This window comes from Podarcis pityusensis (assembly GCF_964106645.2).
Source record: "Podarcis pityusensis genome assembly, chromosome: 10".
Taxonomy (NCBI): Eukaryota; Metazoa; Chordata; class Lepidosauria; order Squamata; family Lacertidae; genus Podarcis; species Podarcis pityusensis.
The window spans coordinates 19,316,007-19,337,104 of NC_138035.1; the positions used below are offsets into that span (position 1 = coordinate 19,316,007).

The 21,098-nt window shown below is 44.9% G+C and overlaps 1 protein-coding gene and 1 long non-coding RNA gene across 9 annotated transcripts in view; one reads left to right on the forward strand and one right to left on the reverse strand.

Annotated features, from left to right (window-relative positions):
* Positions 1-21,098, reverse strand: part of WNT5B (Wnt family member 5B) — a 125,430-nt gene that overhangs the window by 8,369 nt on the left and 95,963 nt on the right. For 5 of the 8 annotated variants that reach the window (XM_080971636.1, XM_080971634.1, XM_080971635.1 and 2 more), the window contains 3 exons: positions 10,695-10,834; positions 9,241-9,488; positions 52-344 (listed from right to left, as the gene is read on the reverse strand). In XM_080971636.1, coding sequence (XP_080827762.1) covers positions 52-344; positions 9,241-9,488; positions 10,695-10,825 — 672 coding nt within the window. In that variant the 5' untranslated portion in view covers positions 10,826-10,834. Of the gene's footprint in view, positions 1-51; positions 345-9,240; positions 9,489-10,694; positions 10,835-11,891; positions 12,102-15,318; positions 15,430-21,098 lie in introns of those variants that run through there. The other 3 variants (XM_080971632.1, XM_080971633.1, XM_080971638.1) reach the window with 3 other exon arrangements.
* Positions 13,902-20,344, forward strand: LOC308457628. The gene is made up of 4 exons (XR_013977056.1): positions 13,902-15,004; positions 18,451-18,550; positions 19,379-19,524; positions 20,244-20,344. It is a non-coding gene; the product is annotated as an uncharacterized lncRNA (long non-coding RNA).

The following is a 21,098-nucleotide window of genomic DNA, read 5'->3' on the forward strand; positions in this document are numbered from 1 at the left end:
CCTCTAAACTTGCCTCTTCCCGAAAGAGAAAGTGCTAAAAAAGGATCTTACTCTGCGGCCGGCCTCGTTGTTCTGTAGGTTCATGAGTGTGCGGGCCTGCTCCTCAGATCCCTTGGCATAGTTCCTCTCCCTCTCCCGGGCATCCACAAATTCCTTGGCGAAACGGTAGCCATATTCCACATTGTCCCCGCATCCGCCCCAAAGCCAGTCTCGGGGCAGGTCCTTCGGCCGGGCTGTCCGGCTGCAACCGCAGGTGGAAAGCTCCCCTTCACGGCAGGCACGGCTGATGGCATTCACCACCCCTGCAGCGCTAACAGCGTAAGTGAATGCAGTCTCTCGGCTACCTGGCGTAGAGAATGGGAAGGTTACAAAAATACATAAATCTCATTTAATAGAGACACTGAGGGTCTAGGGATTTATACTGCAACGCAAGCTTCTGCAGTTCTGTACTGCTCACACATTTAATTGTCCAGGCCATCATCCCTCCATGCAAGTAAGTTCAGTGTGGGAATCACCTACAACAGTTCTTAGTTCCAACCCCTTCAGTGCATCTGCAATCATACACAATTACCTGGGAGTAAGTCCCACTGTATGCAGTGTATGCACCGTATGTAGTAGGGCTTACTTTTTATTATTATTTCTATACTGCCCTATACCCGTAGGTCTTCTAAGAAAACATATGTAAGTTCAGAATTTTGTACCAACTGAAGATGAGACTCTGTTCTGTGAAGGAAAATCCCCCCAACTGCTAGGTAAAATAGCTCAATTTGGGTTCTTTTGACTATTTGCATAGCACACCACCCAAAATTAATTTCTACCATAGCTAATATAAGGACTGTCAAGCTCCAATCTGGTGGAACGCTCTGTCACAAGAGACTAGGGCCCTGCGGGACCTGACATCTTTCCGCAAGGCCTGCAAGACAGAGTTGTTCCACCAGGCCTTTAGTCAGGGTCCAGCCTGACTCCCTCCTCTGGCAACCTGCACAGAACTTTGCTTAACGGTTGCCATTAATTTGATTTTAATTAATTTTTATAATGAAATGTTTTAGAATGTTGGATTATTTGATTGTTTGATTATTTGTTTGTTGTTAGCTGCCCTGAGCCTGGCTTTGGCTGGGGAGGGCGGGATATAAATAAATTTTATTATTATTATTATTATTATTATTCTTTTGGGGCATCTCTGGACTGGTGCCTTTTTCTGTTTTGTATGTATTCCATAACATGCCATTGATAAAATAACAGTAAATTGGTGGTGGATTTATACTGGACTATCTACAAATTATTCCACTTTATTAGCTGTTCCGCGATGCTTCCCCAACGTTACCACATGATTGCCATCTGAAGGGGCACTCTCTTGTACTAAAGCACAACCACAACAAAACCCTGGAACATTTGTGGTATGAAAAGCTACAGGATTTCAGCAAGAAGCTATGCACCAACTGGAAATGAAGCCGTATGTCTGCCACAAAGCTTTTGCAGTATTGAAAATAGGATTGTGTAGAACTGCCCTGATACCATCCTGAGCATAAATAATCATGAATAAGCAATAAAAAGGATGTCTGGAGGGCCCTTTGATTCGTTTTCCACTGTGAGAATAGTGTTGGGATTAGATGCCTTTGGCCCGATTCAGCAGCCTCTTCTTACGCTCTTCTACCAGTTGCTGGGGATCACAAATTAGAAGAGGGTTGCTGCACTCAAGTCCTGCTTGTGGGCTTCCCACACGCACTTGTCTAGCCACAGTAAGTAAGAACGGGATGCTTGACTAGATGGGCTTTTGCTCTGATCTGGCAGGGCTCTTGTTATGTTCTCACTGAGTCCTCTCCCCTCTTTCCAGACAATTCCACAGACAACCTTTATAGATAATGATAAGTCCCACCCTCCATCTTACTCTAAGACCAGAAGGTTGGCCAGGCTCCTTTGGGGCTAAACCACAGGAACTTACAACAACAGATCCATTTGCTTACGTGCATCTGTGAAAATCACACAGAAAGTAAGCGGGAAGGGATTTGGTCCAGCTTAGTATATATTTTGTCCAAATCCTTCCTCCAGTACGATCTTACAGTACTCTCCTCCCTCTCCCTGTGAATTAGGTTAGACTGAAAGATAGGTCAAACTTCATAGCTGAAGGGGTGGGGGATTGAGCCTGGGTCTATCTCTGAACCCACCACTCTAGCCACACTGAAGCCTCCCCCACACCAACCCATATATCTACATCCCCCTAGTCCCTCTCCCCAGGCTTTTTTTCTGCCCCCGGGGCTTCTGAAACCAAGGTTGTATGCCACAGGAGAGGGTAACAACCAGCTCCCACCCTCAGGCAACACTTTCTCCTTCAGTCTGCTCTCTCTCTCTCTCTCTCTCTCTCTCTCACACACACACACACACACACCCCATTGTCTATGTGATTTGTGGCAGATCTGGGTTTAAACACACATCTAACACCCAGATCTGACACCGCCAAGCCCATTTTCGCCCCAAATCCTAACTTCCCCGTCTCCTGCCAGTTCCAACAGGAAACCAGTTGGCAAATATCCCACAATAATAGTATTACTCAATATTGACACTAGCATTCAGATCCAAAGTTATGTGTTTGTGCACAGAGCTCCATATGAGCAGGAGCTGCCCTGGATGAATGTTAGGGAAAGTTTTGTGTGTGAATCACTATCTGTATACGGGAGCAATCTCAGCTTGTGCATAATTCTGTATGTGCACTGGAGCCCAAGAATGCACCCTAGAATGCACCATATTGGGATTTTGCTGTTGCTATGGACAGGGCAACCACTTTAGCTGTGTGTTGTTGTTTGAATTTGCTGATCTTAAAAGGATTGAGAATGTGTCACTCCTCCCCTCAGATATGCCTTATGATTACTCAAGGTTTTGGTATCTTTCGGTAGAAATGACAGCAGGGAGACAGATGGTTTATGATTCCTTTACTTCATCAGACATCCTCTCATCCTTGTTCCTTTGAGTTGACTTCCCTTGGGACCTCTTATTGACTCCATGCTTTGGATACAACAAAGGACAGGCTGGGCGCCATATAAGCCAGGATGTGTGTGGATCTGCTCAGTTATTGGCACTACACAGCCCTGGTTGAAAGAGACCTCCTGCAGTGGCTGAATCACGCTAAATTGTAAGTATTCACGTCACATTTTTATTGTGGCTCCTACCATTCTGCTTCATTCTCAGCCGCCTCAAGAAGGCAAAGGAAAGAAATATGTCCTGCGGGATATTTGGAAGTAAAATAAACACTGAAATTGTTCAGGGATTTGAAAGAGTTCCTATCACGGCTATTAGCCACAAAGAGGCAGTGTGTTCATAACTACCAGATTCTCAGGAATAACCAAGAGGGAAGTGCTGTTGCCTTCATATCCTACTTTGTCAGCTCCACAGAATGCTACTGCTGGAAAGAAGAATGCTGAACAGAAAAAGTCAGGCTTTGGGTCGGGTACAGCAGGGCTCACCTTACTGTTTTAAGTTCTTTGAGCAGCTAAGCAAGGTGCAACATTCAAGCGGAGTATATGTCACAGGTGGGCAACCTGCAATCCTTGGGTTAATTGTATGTGGCCCTTGACTTAATTTCAAAACTCCGCTGCAGGAGATCAGTTCAAACCTTTGGGTCTGGCAAGAATTCCCCAGTAGCCTGCTGGGTGAGGAAGAAAAGAGTGGGGAAAGTGGTTAGCAGAGTGTGAGAAAAGAGAGGGCAGAAAGTGTTTCCCAACTCATTTTTTACTCAGTACCCAAACACTGCTGGTTCAGTCCAGTTCACAAATGGCAATGCGGCCCAGGCCCCTGACAAATTAACTCCTAAGGCAGAGCTTTTCAAACTGTGTGTTGTGACATGTTAATGTATCAGCTGCAGCATGTAGGTGTGTCACACAAATGCTCCCCACACTCCTCCCAGGGCTGGAAAGGGATTAATCTAACCTCCGGTTTGCTAGTAAAACTGAATTACTGTGTCGCGAAATGATGCATGTCTAAAAAGTGTGTCAACAACATGAAGAGCTTAGAAAGTTCTGACCTAAGCAATGTGGCCCTCAACAACAACTAAAAATGGTTCCCCACCCCTGGTGCATGTAATCACGTGGAAGCTCTTAAAGAAGAATTCTCACCACAGAGAATTATGCCCCTTATTTCACGCACCATCTCTAGAGGAGGCATGCAAAAGAATGTGCTCCTCTGGAAGTGTCTTCTTCAGATGTGCTTTTCCCAAGAACTCCCTTCTGAGTGAGACATTGAAGGTGGCAATGGGCCTTTTCCCTGATGCCACTCCAGCTAAGTACAGTGGTACCTCGGGTTACATATGCTTCAGGTTACATACGCTTCAGGTTACAGACTCCGCTAACCCAGAAATATTACCTCGGGTTAAGAACTTTGCTTCAGGATGAGAACAGAAATCATGCTCCGGCGGTGCAACAGCAGCAGGATGCTCCATTAGCTAAAGTGGTGATTCAGGTTAAGAACAGTTTCAAGTCAAGAACGGACCTCCAGAACGAATTAAGTACTTAACCCGAGGTACCACTGTAATGCCCTCCTCAAGGAAGCTCACCAGGCACTGGCTCTGGTGATATTTTGGCACCAGCCAAATACCTTTTCATTTTCATCAGGTCTTTTAATCAGTTCTAACTTTAAGCTGGTCTTATCCTCCATGACTGTTTTTTATGCTGTATTTATACTTCTTTGCTTTCAACCGTTATTGAATTGTTAATTATTTTACTTCTTGGCCTGAGCCACCCTGAGAACTTGTTGTAGCACATACTATAAGTACTGTATGTAAATACATATATACTTACACACACAGGGTTTTTGCAAGATTCTATTGTGATACAAGAATGGCTTGCAAAACCCATGTGCATGCATTTATTTACATAAGGCTTACATGGACAGTACCAGCCCTGCATACATACACATACACTTCTTCATTTTCCTGGAAAAATTCCTAGTCTATGCGGATTCCTAGGTAATCAGCATTGGCTGCTATGCACATATATCCCATGTAGCTTACAGGAATTATATGAATTGTTTCAGCCAGTCAGAGTTTCTGCTGATCAATTTGCATTATTTTTATGATTAAATAATGAGGAACTTTTTATTGTAAACCAGCTGGGACATTTTAAGAGAAAATCAGTATATAAATATTTTTAATTAATAAAACAACTAATAAATAATCTTATGTATAATTTATTGTAAACGCGTTTCATTGTTGTTTGTTTATTATTACATTTCTGTATCCCACCTTTCCCTCAAACAGCTCCAGGTAACCATACTTGCCTCTCCCTTCCCATATCTCCATTTCATCCACAACACTGAGAGGTAAGGTTAGGCTAAGAGGCAGTGAATGGCCTAAGCTCACCTAGCGAGCTTCACAGCTGAACATCTGAACCCTGGTCTCCCAAGTTCTAGTTGAACATGCTAACTACTGCACAAGATTGTCTCTCAACACTATTGACCCTCTAGTTCAGTATTGTCTTCACTGACTGAGAGCTGCTCTCCAGGGCCACAGACAGGGGATATTTCAGGTGCCAGGGATTGAACCTGGAACCTTCTGCATATGAAGCAGATGCTGTACCAATGAGCTATGGAAACTTAAAGGAAAACATTGTGTAACCTAATGTTATTTGAATAATTGACAATATAGATGACCTCTGATGTTCATTTGGTCCCTGTTGCCTCACTCTTAAGTTATCCCCAAGCAAATGCACTTAGGATCATATGCTTAGATCTACTTATCTCCAATGGGATTAGAGACAAGAGACTCTGAAAACATCTTAGGTATGCTGTAATCACAGAACTCAGTGGGGACTTGCTTCAGAGTAAACATTTATAACATTCACTTGTAAATGTCCCTGTGGGGAATAGAAAGTACAGCAAGAAGTTTCACTGTAATCTGTAGCCTAGCCATTGTAGATTTTGAATTTAAATTACAGATGCTAAGAGGACTGAAAAACAGATACATACACACACACTCATTAAATATCATTTTAATCAAAAAGTGTGTGTGTATAGGTTATAATATTGTTGCATTGTTTTATGGGGTTGGCTACATTTTTGTTGTGAATTTAATCCACTTTCAGCTCATTGTCTGGAAGGGAATCTGGATGTAAGTGATTAACTGCTCACATCTACACAGAGCAGAAGTGATTCCCTTTGAGCTTAATAGGACTTATTCCCTGCTATAGGATTTCAGTCTAATTATTAATTATTGGGGAACAATGCAAGATATTTTAAGATAACTGGCATTTTCCTAAAATATCCTCAAAATTAAAACATGGCCCATTATTGCTGATGTTTAATTAACCAATGAGAGCCGTCCAATCAAATGTAGGTATCCTATACCAGGAAACTGATTACAAAGAGGAGGTTTATTGGTGAGAAATAAATACTCTAAAAGCTACAGCCACCTTTTCTCAAAACATACTTCAATTCCTCTGAATGTTAAGGAGAATTTCTGAAGGAATATATTGCTGCCTTGCAAGGGGCCTTTTCCAGCTCTGGGAAAACCCTGAGAAAAGGAGGCTGTAGTTTTTAACACCTTTCCTTTATTATCCTCACAGTGGACACATCAAACCTGAGCCCGGATTTCCCCATTTCTTGCCAGCGGAGGGTTGCATTTCAAAAGGGTTTGGAACAATGTCTCCACCTCACACCTCAGTTCAAGTATTGAAATGGCCTGTCAATGAACCTCTTTACTGCAGGGCAGATGGCACCCTGGAGATGCCCCATATTCTCATGGTGGGCAGGTTCCAGGATTCCACTGATGGAGAAAGAAAGCAAAACAAATGCTCAGCCTCCCCTCCTTCCTTGCCCAATGAAGCAAAGGGACTGCATGTCATATTTTGGAGATGAGAGAAGGCAAGTAGGGCACAAATTGTCTGTGGGTTTTGTAAGACAATGAAGTGGAATTTCCAAATAAGGCTTCCCTATCTGAGTAATACGACAACACAGAGAGAAAACTAAAGGAAGAGAGATCAGTGGGTTGCAGACTTCACTTGCATTATTTGTTTATAAAAGCTTTTTCTATACTGCCATATCATAAAATATCAGGTTGGTGTACACCATAAAAACTTAAAAGACCATTTTAAAAAATGCAGATAATCATTAAGGTGACTGGCTGATCAAAAATAAAACGTAAACAGCTGCAAATACCTCTATGCTTAAACAGCGTCTTTGAGAGACGCCTGAAAGTCAAAAACAAGGAAGATGCCAGCCAAATCTCTGCTGTAAGAGTATTCCACAGCATGGGACCCATACACTGCTGTTCTGCAGGAACCTCCAACCTGCTTCTCCGCCCCAAGTTCCAGATGTGTGTTGACCCTCCAAACAGGTGGATAACTGAATAATATACCCAGGGAAGTTCTAGAACCCTTCCCAATAGTGTAGATACAGCCAGAGCTTAATCATGGAACCAGTTTCAATGATAATGATAAGCACACTCAGTAACGGTGACTCTGAGCAATGTACAGAGTGCATTTTCCCAACACATTTAAGAATGAGAGGTCAGCTGTATGACTGCAGAGCTTACGTCTTCTGGACACTTTTGAGTGCATCTGATTTTAAATACGAAGTTTGACCAATAAGCGCCTAAAGAGAAACAAAACAGGTAAGACAGCAAGCAACGCAACGATCCCTTAGGTCCGCTTTCCACAAGGCCATTTCCAAAACAGTGCCTATACTGCACACCTGTGCAGTACATAAAGGACATGTATCACACAATTGGAAGCCCTGACTGGCAGTGGGTTCCTTTCTTGTGGGACTGATTTCTAGCATGTCACTCTTTAAGCTTCACATAACTTTTCATCAGGCAGAATGCAAAGGTAGCTGCTCTGTGTAGTTAGAGGAAACAAGGGAGGTTTTCCAATGCAAATGTTTTAGTCATTTCAGACAATACCATCTCTAATCAGAAAACGTTTTAACACTTCTAGTACATGAGACATTGACCAGCAGGGTGTTACAGACAAGTTTCAATGACTCACAGTTTCGGTTCAGTCCATTTGTCCTTTGTATTCAAAAAGGTAGTGAGCTGTAACTCAAGGTATATCTTTGATCAATGCTTTAGGGCAGGCTTCCTCAGCCTCAGCCCTCCAGATGTTTTTGGCTTACAACTCGCATGATCCCTAGCTCGCAGGACCAGTGGTCAGGGATGATGGAAATTGTAGTCTCAAAACATCTGGAAGGCCGAGGTTGAAGAAGCCCGTTTTAGGGATTTCTTTAATAGTGAAGCCTGATGCAAGAGTGAGATCTGTTATGCTTAGATACTTTGAAAGAGGGAGGGGAAGACTTTAAATCGGGCACAGCAGAATTAAGGATTGATTGGTCTTTGCAGTACTGTATCTATCACTATATCTTTGCTACTCCTCAAGCACTTGATCAAGCACTATATGAAATCACACCCTTTTCTTCCATGCAGGTTTCCCTGGCTCTACAAACCACCCACAACCATTTCCCCTTGGCATTAATCTTATCTCCTTTCCTTTCTCCAACCAGTGCTACCTGGAGCTAGCTGGTTCCCCTTTACTTTCCACCTGCTCCCCTGCCTCTCTCACACAAACTGGCTTTCCCATGACTTTTTAACACCATTTGCGCCATTCTGCATGTGATACTCATGCCACCTACAACCCCTCTCTCTTCTCCTTGGTGCACCATGCTTGCACCCATGTGCAAATCGCCTTCCTACTTCCATATTCTCAAGTGATGATATCCTCAAAGTAGCTCTAGCCTTAATGGTGGACCCCACTCACTTCTACGGCTTTACCCAGCCTCTTAATGCAATGATGGGGAGTCTGTGACCCTGCAGATGTTGCCGGACTACAACTCCCCATCATCCTTTTTTTAAAAAAAGTTTTTATTTATTTTCATGGTACAGAAGATAAATTTTCAGAAAACAATTACTGCAACAGTAAACAACAAATAACGTGTCCTGATGAAATGACAGACTTTTATCATGCCGTGTGTTACAAGTTTCATTTGGTTACTCTAAAAGATCACGCCACATTTTCCCATGAGTACTAGGTGGATTCTTTGACCACTGGACTGTGCTGGCTGATGGGAACTGGAGTCCAGCAACCTATGAAGGATTGCAGGTTTCCCATCTATCACTCTTGTTCTAGATAACTCTGCTCTTGGGAGCCCCATTTTCCCCAGGTGTTGCTCTTGACGCCTCCCAGTCCACACCTTCTCATCTCCATCACACCTTCCATGATACTTAGAACCACCACCCCACCCTCTCCATCCTGGACCCTCACTTACCTATGCTCATGACCCTGCCAAACACAGACGTGTTGTCCACTGTGCTGCAATTCCACCGTCTCTGCCGGAACTGGTACTGGCACTCCTTGATGGCGTTCTTGGCCCCCTCACCAATGTACACCATGTGCTCTTGGTAAAGTTGGCACAGCTTCCTCTGCCCCGGGGAAAGCCCTGGCAGCTGGCTGCACACGGGCTGGGCACCAATGATGTACATCTCAGGTCTCTGGATTGGGTTCATAGCCAATGACCTGGAATGAGAAACCAACACCATGATGAATCAATCAATCAATCCAATCTCAGACCAGCTCTCTGTCTCTCTCTGTCTTGTCTGTCTCTTCCAGCCACAGTTTGGCTTTTGAGGCTTTGTCTTTCCAACAGAATGTGAACAGGGCAGCTGGAAGGGAGAGACTCTGCTTGGGGAACTCACAAAGAGACCTCTTAAGAGCCAAGTGGCAGAGACTTCCCTAATTGGGGAAGAGGATTTAAAGTAGCTAACTACCCCCCCCCCTTAAAAAGGCACCAGCCTCCTACATCGGATGCATAAACTAACACAGACACACTTCTGGAATTAATTAAATGGGAGAACCAACAGTTTCCTACAACTGATCAGGAACCGACAGCACACACCCACCCCACCAAACACCAATTTAGGGTCTCTCATCAGGAAATGCCTGCCTTGCTCTGAGCTTTGGAAAAAAAACAGTCTCCATGTGGACTTTTGGTTTAATAACAGAAGAGTGCCAGGCGCTGCCCAGAAAGTGACAGAAAGTCACAACATAGACCCTGCCGCCCTTTCAAGCGAGTTCTCCATAAATGCTGGCAATTTTTAAGTCCTTGGAAGTAAAAACTCCTACTGGTTACAACGGAACTAACTTCCAGGAGATGCGCTCGGAACTGAGGGTGTCACTTAGTCCGGGCAGGACAACGATGGGAGCAAAGGAGAAAACGAAAAAGCCAAGAGAGGGAAGCGTAGCTAGTTAGTCGCATCTATTGAGAGGGGAAAATGTGCTTTTTCAGTCCGTTCCCCTTACTTATCAGAAGTACTTTCAAAGGGGCTTTTTCTAAAAATAGATTTTTGCTGCAGAAAAGACAAGGCGCCAACAACACACACTACTTCCAACGCGCGCACTGGGTGTCTTCCGAGTGGCGAACTGCAGAGAGTTCTTGCAAAAGATGCTGTTAAAAGCAGGAACGGGAGGGGCAGTTAAACGACTTCCCCAAAATCCCAAGTCCCCAACACAGCCTCTAACTAAGGCCAGGAGGAAACTCCACGTGCGTTATCCGTCCCCGGGGAGTGAGTGCGGAGGTGCTGGTGATGTTGGAGAGAGAAAGCGTCCCTTTTCGTGCCTGGCTTCTTCCCTCACCATTCCTCGGGCCCCCCTCCAAAAAATACGCAAACACAGGACAAAGGGGAGAAAAAGTAAGTCGGGCATCGCCCGCTGGGTCTCACTCACCACCAGGAGCTGGCCTCGACCAGAAGCTGCGTGCAGCCGCAGAGGAGAGTCAGGCTGAGGATCAGCCGCGTCCCGGGCATGGTGCACTTCCCGCGGCTCCCGCGTCTTTGCCCGGCCAGGCTGAGACACATCAGGGCTCCCTGCAAGACAAGGAAGGGAAGGGAATGAAAAGGAGGGGAGTCAACCCGAGAGAGGGGGAGGAGGAGGAGGGAGGGGGGCGCAGCAGCTCCGGCGAGGTGGGAGGGAAGGAGGGATCTCAGCAGCAGCAGGGAGGCTGGCCGCTCGCTTGCTCTCCGCCGCCCCCTCTCCCCAGCCACCGCGCAGGGCGTCTCTGGAGACCTGCTGGGCTTGGAGACGCGCCGGAGATCTTCTCCCAGGGCGCCCACCCTTCTGCATCTCCACCCACCCACGGAGATGGGAGAGGTCGGTGGGTGGCACGAACCGTGGCAGTAGATTCCACTTACAGACTGCACATGCTCAGAGGCATTCACTTCTTGGCTAGGAGGACTAAAGAGAGACACAAAGCAAGTGAGGGAATTCCTCTGGAGGGCTGGCGGGATGATTCATAAAGCAGGGCATGCATCAAAGGGTAGGGCGGGGAGGGGAAGTAGCGACAAAAACGAGAGGTCTGGTACTAGTTAAAAATGAGCAAAGTGTGAAAAGGTGGGGAGGTTAAAGGGGGCCCTTAAAATCAAGGCATGCTTTCCGGCTGGTCTTGCAGCAAGCTTTCAAGTCACACAGCACCCCTTTTTGGACGCAGGTGCTGAAATGTTAGCTGTGCCAGCTTTTGACTTACACAGAATTCTTCCTCCTTAACTCTGTATTTTCTTGTTCCTTGAGGCTAAAATAGTTAAGAGCACTTCGGGGCTGCTCTTCCCTCAGGTGGTTAACCGCCCAGAGGTGAGCAGATTTGAGCTAAGTTCCTTCTAGTGAACAGCGCAATGGTTAAGACAGTCCCAGAATATGGAGAAATGGATAGGAGGCAGATCTGGTACCACCCGGCATTCTCAAAGCCTTCTATCTTCCTGGAAAGGTCTTCGTCTCCAGCTTACTATTACTAGGCATATCACAGTGGTGAAAGGAGACTCTGGGGTGAGCCCTGGCTCAGTTTAAATCCTACAAGGGCTGCTGACCCGATTACACAAAAGCAACTCATGCAGTTGCTTGGCATGACAACACACTTAGGTAGTGGCACACCTGGCTTGACAATATGCAGTCTAGAAATTGCACCCCAGGCTTCTTTTTGCAGTGGTTCCAAGGGATGCTGAGGTGCAGCCTTGCATTTGTGTGCCAAAATGCTTTGAGGCATCACATCTCTTGGATTGTGTGATGCGGATCATTTGGAGCAGGCCTGACCTCCTGCAGAGAAAAAGGGAGGTAAAGGAGGAGGAGGAGAAACAAGAAGAGCAGTACACTAAAATGGGGGGGGGGGGAGAGAGAGAGAGAGCAGAGAAACTTCCCCTGCTCCTCTCATGGCTAATCATCAACTCCATCCCAAAACACACACATGGAGAAGGAGGCTGGAAGGATATCATCTTTCCAGACCAGATCGCTAGAAAACTTGCTCACTTCCTTTCAAAGAGATCCCATTGGCAAGGCTTAATTTGGGGGCAAAGGATCATCCCTGAAATATATTTTAATGTCAGCACAATTAATTAGTTCATAATAAAGAGGAGAGTGTCTGAACACCTGCAGAGTGTTCTTCCCCTTGCTACCATGCACAACCAGATTAGCCAAGGGGGGATGGGTAGGTTCTTCAAGTCAATAGGCAAAACTTCCAGGAAAGTATGAGCCAACTCTTGTTTAAAAATTAACTGGAGGGTGGAGGTGGAGAGGAGATGTCTTTCATGGTCCCCACCCCACCCCCCTTTCCTTCATACTGGAAGGAACATCCTTTTGTCAAGAAGGCTGCATAAGATTGTGTTACTGCTCCTGTTATCTCTTACCCTTTGTGTCAAGAGTAACACAATTTCTGCATATATTTAAAAACAACAGCACATGCCTTCTGACTATCTTGGCAAATCATCCACTTTGAGAGTAGTGTTTGAAAGTTTTGTAAATCATTTCTGCCCTTTCAGGAGTATCTGAAGATTTGTAAAAACAAAACAAAGGGGCTTAGGGCACCTTAAATATTAACAGATTTATTGTGTCAAGAGTAACACAAATTCTGCAGATAGATAGATAGATAGATAGATAGATAGATAGATTATATTTAAAAATGGGCATTCTGACTATTGTGGAAAATGACTAATTTAGAAAACTGTGTTCAAAGGTTTTGTAAATCATCATATCTCTTCAGAAGTACCTGAAGATTTGTGGCACCTTAAAAATTAACAAATTTATTATAGTGCAAACTTCTGTAGCCTAGAGTTCACTTTAGCATGCATTTGGTGAAGTGGACTCTAGCCCACAAAAGCTTCAGCCACAATAAATGCTAGTTTTTAAGATGCCACAATACTTCACTATTTTAGCTATTTTAGCATGACTACTCTTATGGAAGCTGAATGGGGGGTGGGGGGAAGCAGGTTTCACAGGATCATTTGTGACATTTTAAGTCAGCTCAAACCCAAATTAGGGCAATCCACTAATTTGGCTGTAACTCATCAAAAGAGCTCAGCTCCACCAGCAGAGACATGGATATGGGGCACTAAATGGCCATGTCACTTTCAACACTGGAATTCATACTTAGTTTAGGGAGGGTGCATGACTGTGTCCATACTGAGCTTTGAATGGGAACTCTTTACTGGAGCCTACAGCCTTTTAGGGCTGCTGCCATAGCAGGAAATTTACATAGACCTTTAAAGTGCACCAGACCCATTACTTGCCCTGAAATCAGGCATTTAAAACCTCTGGACCGCCTAATGTTGTTGGACAACAATTCTCATCATCCCTGACAGCCATACTGGCTGAGGCTGATGGGATTTGCAGTCCAAAACGTCTGAAGGGCACCAGGTTGGGCAAGGCTGATCTGAAGGGTCACAGGCTTCCCATCCCTGCCTTGTAAGACAACAGATATGCTCACTGGTGCACTTTCTGATTGTGGGAGATAATGCAAGCACACCAATTGCTCAGAGTAGTACACTGAACGAGTAGGGAAGAGGGGGCAAACCCTTCTTTTCCTACCTCAGATGTGGCTGCAATCCTATGCTTACCTACCACAGAGTAAATCCCATTAAACTCAATGGGACTTAACTTCTGAATGCACTGTGTGAATATTGGAGGAGGAGGGGTTGCAGCCAAATGCATGCAGGGTCAATCCCAGGTATCTCTAGTTATTGGCAGGGTTTGGGAAATGCACTGTCAGAGAGAGAGAGAGAACTGATAAAACCCGGTTAGATAGTCTGATTAGGAATGAGAGGGCTTCACACATTATAAAGAGGCAGCCGATGAAGACAATGATGGAGTATCGTTGCGGGGTGGGGCTTAACTCAGCCCCAAGGGATGGCTCCAAGCCATTTGGTATTAGCCCATCAGGGGGCGCCCCAGAGGCACTTCTGCTCCCCTTCCAGAGAGCATGGTGGCGGCTCGCTAGCAGGTGTGCAGCGCATGGTCCGGCGAAGGCAGATCAAAGGGAGTGAAACCTCCTTCCTTTGTCATGCAGAGCCTTCCCGGAAATGACCTGGCCTCTATGGCAGGGGACTAACAGCTCCCCCGCAATTCCTCCCGAAAATAAACCTCCTCTTCAAAAGGACTCCCTGTAATAACCCCGCTCACTCACGGTCCTGCCCCTCCTTCCAACCCCTAGGGCAGGAGGTTTGTGTATGTAAGTGAGGGTGGGGGAAAGCAGCCAAGATGGAGCAAGAGATAGGGCTGGCACCACCAGAGCCTAATGGCTTTATGGAGGGAGAGAGAGCCGGCTCAGGGAACTTCAGGCAAAACTTCAAAGGCTCTCCTCTTGTCCAAACATCAGATCCTCAAACCCACAGGCAAGCCGTGGCCAGAGATTCTGTTGCATCACTTCCTAATACTCCCTTCCAGTCTCTAAAATTGGTACAGATCCTGTGCTTCATTTCCACAATGAGAGGTTTTGGGGCTCAAGTTCGCCTGAGAATCCAGAAGCTGCCCCATCTTACACACATGGGCACAAGTTGTGGTTCTTGGGTGGCACTGCACTTTGCATATGCTCAAAGGCACCCTCATCTTCACAGCTCATCTGCAGCACAGAAAACGGGTGCTGCTGCTGAGTCTTATTGTTGGCTCATAGTTATGAATGATGACTGTGGAATCAAGTGATGACTTACTTTGGGAATGAGCCATCAGATGAAACACCAGTTTGAAAAGGACTATTTGCTGAAACTGATATTTTACAGGTGAGCCACAGTATTTTTTTTATTGTTGTTGTTTATGTTCTTGCTTTGGGAATGAGTCTATAGATCAAACATCCATGTGGATTTCAGGGTTCTAGTAAAAAATCAAAGCAGACCCCGAAAGCCTGAACCTCCCCAAGCCACATGCACAAATTCCAGGGGAAACACAGGCATAGAAAAATTTCCCAAAATCTGACACAAGTAAACCTCATTTCAAATTAAACCCCCAAAGGCAACTCTTTCCTTGTTTAAACTGTGAAAATGCTGTGCTGCAAGGACATTGCAGAAGGATATATGACATCTGTCTCGGCTACAACTACCTTGAAGTATAGGTAGATCCAATCCCACACTGCTTGAATAGAGGACACCTTGAAATGAAAGACTGTCTTCTGTAAAGTAGGACCCATGGCCACCCTAGTCCTTCATTTCTGAAAAGAGAGGCTGAAGATGATGCCTACAAGTCATACAAATCACATTGTCTGACCAAGGGCAAATAAGGGTCACAGCTCTCCAGTATTACTAGCAATCACAGGAGATGAATTTTATTTGTTTATTTCAGTTATATCCCACCTTTCTTCCAAGGAGCTCAAGGTAGTGGGCATGGTCCTCCCCTTCTCCTTTAGTCCTCACAACAACCCTGTTGAGGTAGGTTAAGGTGAGAGGCAGCGACTGGCCAAGGTCACCCAATGCACTTCAGTTTGCAGAGGATTCTAACCACTAATTCTAACACCACACTGCTCTTAATTTTAATCAGGACCACAGTGCTTAAGGAATTTTTGCAACCTTTTCACTGTGTCCTTTTCCTCTTTAAAGCTCATGAAGCCGCTATTTTCCCCGCAGGGCAACACACACACATATCGTATTGAGACCTGTATATTTCGCTCCACAGAGCAAGTCATAGCTGTGGGAAAGGGATTCCAATCGGGAAAGAACACTAAGTGGAAAGGGTTAATTTCCCCTTTCCCCAGCACAGCAGTGCAGATCTAAACTGCATGCAAACACACTGGCACATATACACATGTGAGGCTGCTATTAAGTTTTTAAGTGTAGTTTGACCTTGGTGTTTAGGAGCAGTCTTTTGGTTCCCAGGAATGAGATCAGTGGTTCCTCCTGTTCATCTTAAATAGCATCCCTGCTCCATCATGCTGATTATAGGCTGGGTCATCATCACACACACACACACACACACACACACACATACATACATATATATGGTCTCTACACACCAGGTTCCTCCAGAAAGATGTCACAGATGTAGCTCAGCCCTGGGGCCAAAGTTCTGTTGCAATAATTTGGGTCCCAAAAGGTTCCCTTCTTTCTCCCCCACCCAGCTTCCCTCTCCAGGATTCTTGGTCTGCAACCGATCGGTTTACGATCCAAGGTATGCAAGCAACTACGTTTCATAGATATCCTCGTAAACACCAGCAGCGATCATCAATCACCAAAGCTCAAGAGTTCAGGGGCCGCTGAAGCATTTTTATTTTCAGATTCCTATAAGCTGCTACAGCAAAGCTGCTGTGTTTGTTTGCACCAAAGATGTGCTTGCTGCACTGCCTTATATGTGATGTACCTGCTGTTCCTGATGGCCTGTTACACCTGGCAGGCAGATGTGAGACCTGCCAGCCCCAGAATGAGCCTTGGGACAAAAAATACCTTGTATGATTGGCTCTCTGAAGGAAAGGAAAGCACACTATCTAGGCACAGCAGGATCTGCATCTGACAAAAACCGGGCTACATTATCCCCATCTTATATACCGTACCTCTTCCAGCTCTCCAACCTTGTTTGTTACATATGTGTGCTGGAGGAGGGGAATGGTATATTTCTGTTAAGATTTCTTCTTTTCTTAAAAAGAAGTGATGGGTAGAATGGAAAATTCTGCCTGCCTGTCTAGAGAGGAAGGAAGTTGCATGCAGATGGATGGTTTTTCCATAATAAATGCCGAATCGGCACAGAGATGGCGCAACGTCACTGAAAAGCATTGCCAGCCGGTCCCAGGTATAGGCATCTGCATGCATGTGTACATTCAGAGGCACACTGGGTTAGAATCTGGTGTCTGGATGCTGGACACAAGTGAGCCTTCTTGGACCACAAGAAAGAGTTTGGGAGAGCTGCAAAACTGTAAACATCTTGTTCAGGAGCAGGGACCCTTCAACACTGAGGACTTTGAGCCTAAATGATGTACCTTGAGCTCCAGTTCATAGTTTGAACAATAAAGTTTTGAAAGGGGAAACTGTGTTGGGAAAATATGAGGTGCTGAGCACAACAAGTTCCTTATGAGACAGTTAAGGAGCCCTTGATATGGTGCTACAATCCTTGCAGCAATCCTATGCACATTTTCTTTTGTGCCTGCCTCAATGGAGTCAGCAAGACATAGATGAATAAATATGTAAATAGTCAGGTTACAGTTCTGTCAATAGTAAGTGACATTATTTAGCTGTTCTTTCCCTGCATGTGATGACTAAACCTTGCCTTGCTTCACCTTATAACAATGCTGGCAAATCTTGATGGCACCTATACAAGGGTTCCAGTCTAAATAAAGGCCTTGGTTCTACACATGGAACAACCTCTTGGAGGTCATCATGTCACCCAGAACTCCTGTCCCAGCTTTGAGCCTGCCACAAACAAAGAAGCCTCCATTCATCCTCTCGTAACCTTAAAGCAGGCTTCCTCAACCTCAGCCCTCCAGATGTTTTTGGATTACAACTCCCATGATCCGCAGCTAGCAGGACCAGTGGTCAGGAATGATAGGAACTGTAGTCTCAAAACATATGGAGGGCCGAGGTTGAGGAAGCCTGCTTTAAAGAGACCTATCAATAAATTAGTTAATGTTCAGACGTAGAACATGCTGCCTTCAGATGTTGTGGACTATAACTTCCATCACACCCAGCCAGCATGGCCAATGACCAAGGTATATGGGAGTTGTAGACAGGGAGTCCACATTGACTACCCCTGTCTTAGAATGCCCTCTCTTGTGTAGGTTTCCTCAGAAGAAAGTCTTGTGTCCAATGGTGCTTACTTCCAAAGTAGCCTTACAGCCTGAACCTTTGGATCTTCACTGACTTCATTAACTGGAGTTTGCTTCAGGACAAGCATGCATAGGATTGAATCTCTCCAAAGACTCCAGTATAACTAACTTCTTTGGAATGAACTAGATGTCATGTTAGTCACATTTTGTTTAATTTTGTGACTCAGAGTATTCTTTTAACTTGCAATACTCACAGAGGACCCCAATCAGGATTGGGTTCGTGGCATGAGGGGATGGTTTTAATTCCTCCCTTTGCCATTTTCACCACTGACAATCACATGTACATATGCAAATGTACACACACCAAAGTTGCTATTTGCCTTGAGGCTGCTGTTTGAATTTTTGAATCATGCTACAAGTGTTTCTTCATTAGTTCCCTTTGTCCAAAGTCTGATTGTATTCCCTCTATCTTCTTCGCCCAAGGGAGTCAGATGATGTGCCCTGCCCATCTTTGACAACAGTGAAGAATTCAGGGACTGAAACCAATGACAACATGGAGGGAGCAATAAACCATAGGATGATGGTACAACAGAGTGCAAACAGGAATTCCTCTCATGGTGCACCAATTCTCTTGTGGTTATTTCTGGCTGAGAACCTAAGACTAAAGTACAGTACAGTGGTACCTTGGGTTACAGACACTTCAGGTTACAGGTGCTTCAGGTTACAGACTCAGCTAACTCAGAAATAGTACCTCAGGTTAAGAACTTTGCTTCAGAATGAGAACAGAAATCGTGTGCCAGCGGCAGTGGGAGGCCCCATTAGCTAAAGTGGTACCTTAGTTTAAGAACAGTTTCAGGTTAAGAACGGACTTCCAGAATGAATTGAGTTCTTAACCCGAGGTACTACTGTATTTCATTAAGCCTCTTAACGTGGTATTTATGTGACTGAACCTTTGGGAGTTAATAATAATTAAAAAAAGAGAGCTCAGAGCAGAGCCATAGAAATTGAAGAGTGCAGATGTCTCAGTCCAGTCTGAAATATTTTAATGATTTGTCTTTAAACACCACCACCACTGGACTCACTTAAACCTCTGTTTTTTCAGAGGAGGAACTGGAGGTTGAAGTGAGTGACACCACCACCAATCACTGCCAACATATAGGGCTCCCAAACATTCTTTCATCTGGGAAGATGTAAAAAAGGCTATGGGTTGGATCCAGACTTAGGCTGTGTTCACTCTGTAGCACAAGAATGTGGTATTTTTCAGTCTAAAATCGTTCACATTCATCCTCAACATGTTGGTTTCAATCTAGAATGATTCTAGATCCTGCAGTCCACAAGGGTGGGTGTGGTTACTTGATACAGGTTTGAAAACCCTCCCCTTGATTAGGTTTCCCATGCCATTTTTTCTCAGCCCCCATCCTAGTTAAGAAGGAAGTGGTGATTGCAATCTTGGTACAGGTCTCGCCGTTGGAAAGATGTGGATACCACCTGCCCCCCCCCCCATTGCTGAGACCACCTGCATCTGTTTTTATCAGTTTTCAAGTGGACATATTCCAGGTAATGTAGAATCAATCTGCAATGAGATTTTATTTTCCACATAGAACACGTTTTTCAAAGAAGGACTCTTCAGAGGCAAAAAAATGCACTACTGTAGATCTAGATTGTGTGTGGACTACAGGGGAAAAAAACCCTAGTACTCAGTCTTCATTGTTTTGAGAATAAAATGTCTTGTGTACACAGCCCTGATTATTATTATTATTATTATTATTATTATTATTATTATTTATACCCCGCCCTCCCCAGCCAAGACCGGGCTCAGGGCAGCTAACAACCAATAATAAAAACAAGTTGATTAAAATACAATTTTTTAAAAAAGATTAAAATACAACATTAAAACATTAGGATGCAGCTTCTTCATAGGAGGAGAAAGGAAAAAGAAAGAGGGGGAGGGAATCAAACTGATTCTAAGCCAAAGGCCAGGCGGAACAACTCTGTCTTACAGGCCCTACGGAAAGAAATCAGATCCCGCAGGGCCCCTTGTCATGCACCCAGTGAAATCAATGCCACTTTAGTCATCTCATTTATTTCAGTGGGTCTACTCTAAACATAAGCCTAAATCACAACACTCATGCACATATGCAAATGCAAACACAAACCCAAGCAGCTATTTGCCCTGAAGCTACTATTTTATTCTATTCTATTTTCACAAGCCTTTCATTACAAGTTCCTTTTATCCAAAGTCTGATTGTGTTCCCTCTTATCTTCTCCCTCCAAAGGAGACAGATTATGTGCCCTGCCCTTCTGCGACATCATTGAAGAATTCAGCACTGATACCAAGGATAACATGGATGGAGCAATAAACTGAAAAGCGCTTGCACGACAGGTTGCAAACAAGAGTTCCTTGCATGCTGCACCTAGCAAGGAAACCTCTCCTCTTAATCTTTTCTTCCATGAGTGGAAGGTTTCTGTGTCTACACCAGGGGTAGGAAACCTAAGGTCTGTGGGCTGGATGTCGCCCAATCGCCTTCTAAATCTGGCCCGCAGACGGTCTGGGAATCAGCATGTTTTTACATGAGTAGAATGTGTGCTTTTAAAATGCATCTCCTAGTTATTTGTGGGGCCTGCCTGGTGTTTTTACATGAGCAGAATGTGTGTTTTTATTTAAAATGCATCTCTGGGTTATTTGTGGGGCATAGGAATTCGTTCATTCCCCCCCCCCCCCAAAAAAAATATAGTCCGGCCCACCACATGTCTGAGGGACGGTGGACCAGCCCACGGCTGAAAAAGGTTGCTGACCCCTGGTCTACACATTGGCTCATTCTGGGGACTCCTCTTTGCTTCCTGCTGCACTCAAATAGCCACCATATGAAAGTGGTGTCTCCTGCTCCATCCATCTTTCTTGTCTGAACTGGAAAATGGCCAGAAGAAATGTAAAGGGTTTCTTAAAAGCTGGGGTTGCTATCTGGAGCAATGGAGCAACATTTCAGGTCTGGGTTGGAAACAGGCTATTGTCTGGTTCATCAGACTCTTGAGTGTTATTCTCCAGCTGAAGGAAATGTGTCTTACATGAGGTGTGGGGAACCCTTTATAGCTCAAGGCAGGGCCAGATGTAGACAAGGGTGGCTCTGTGA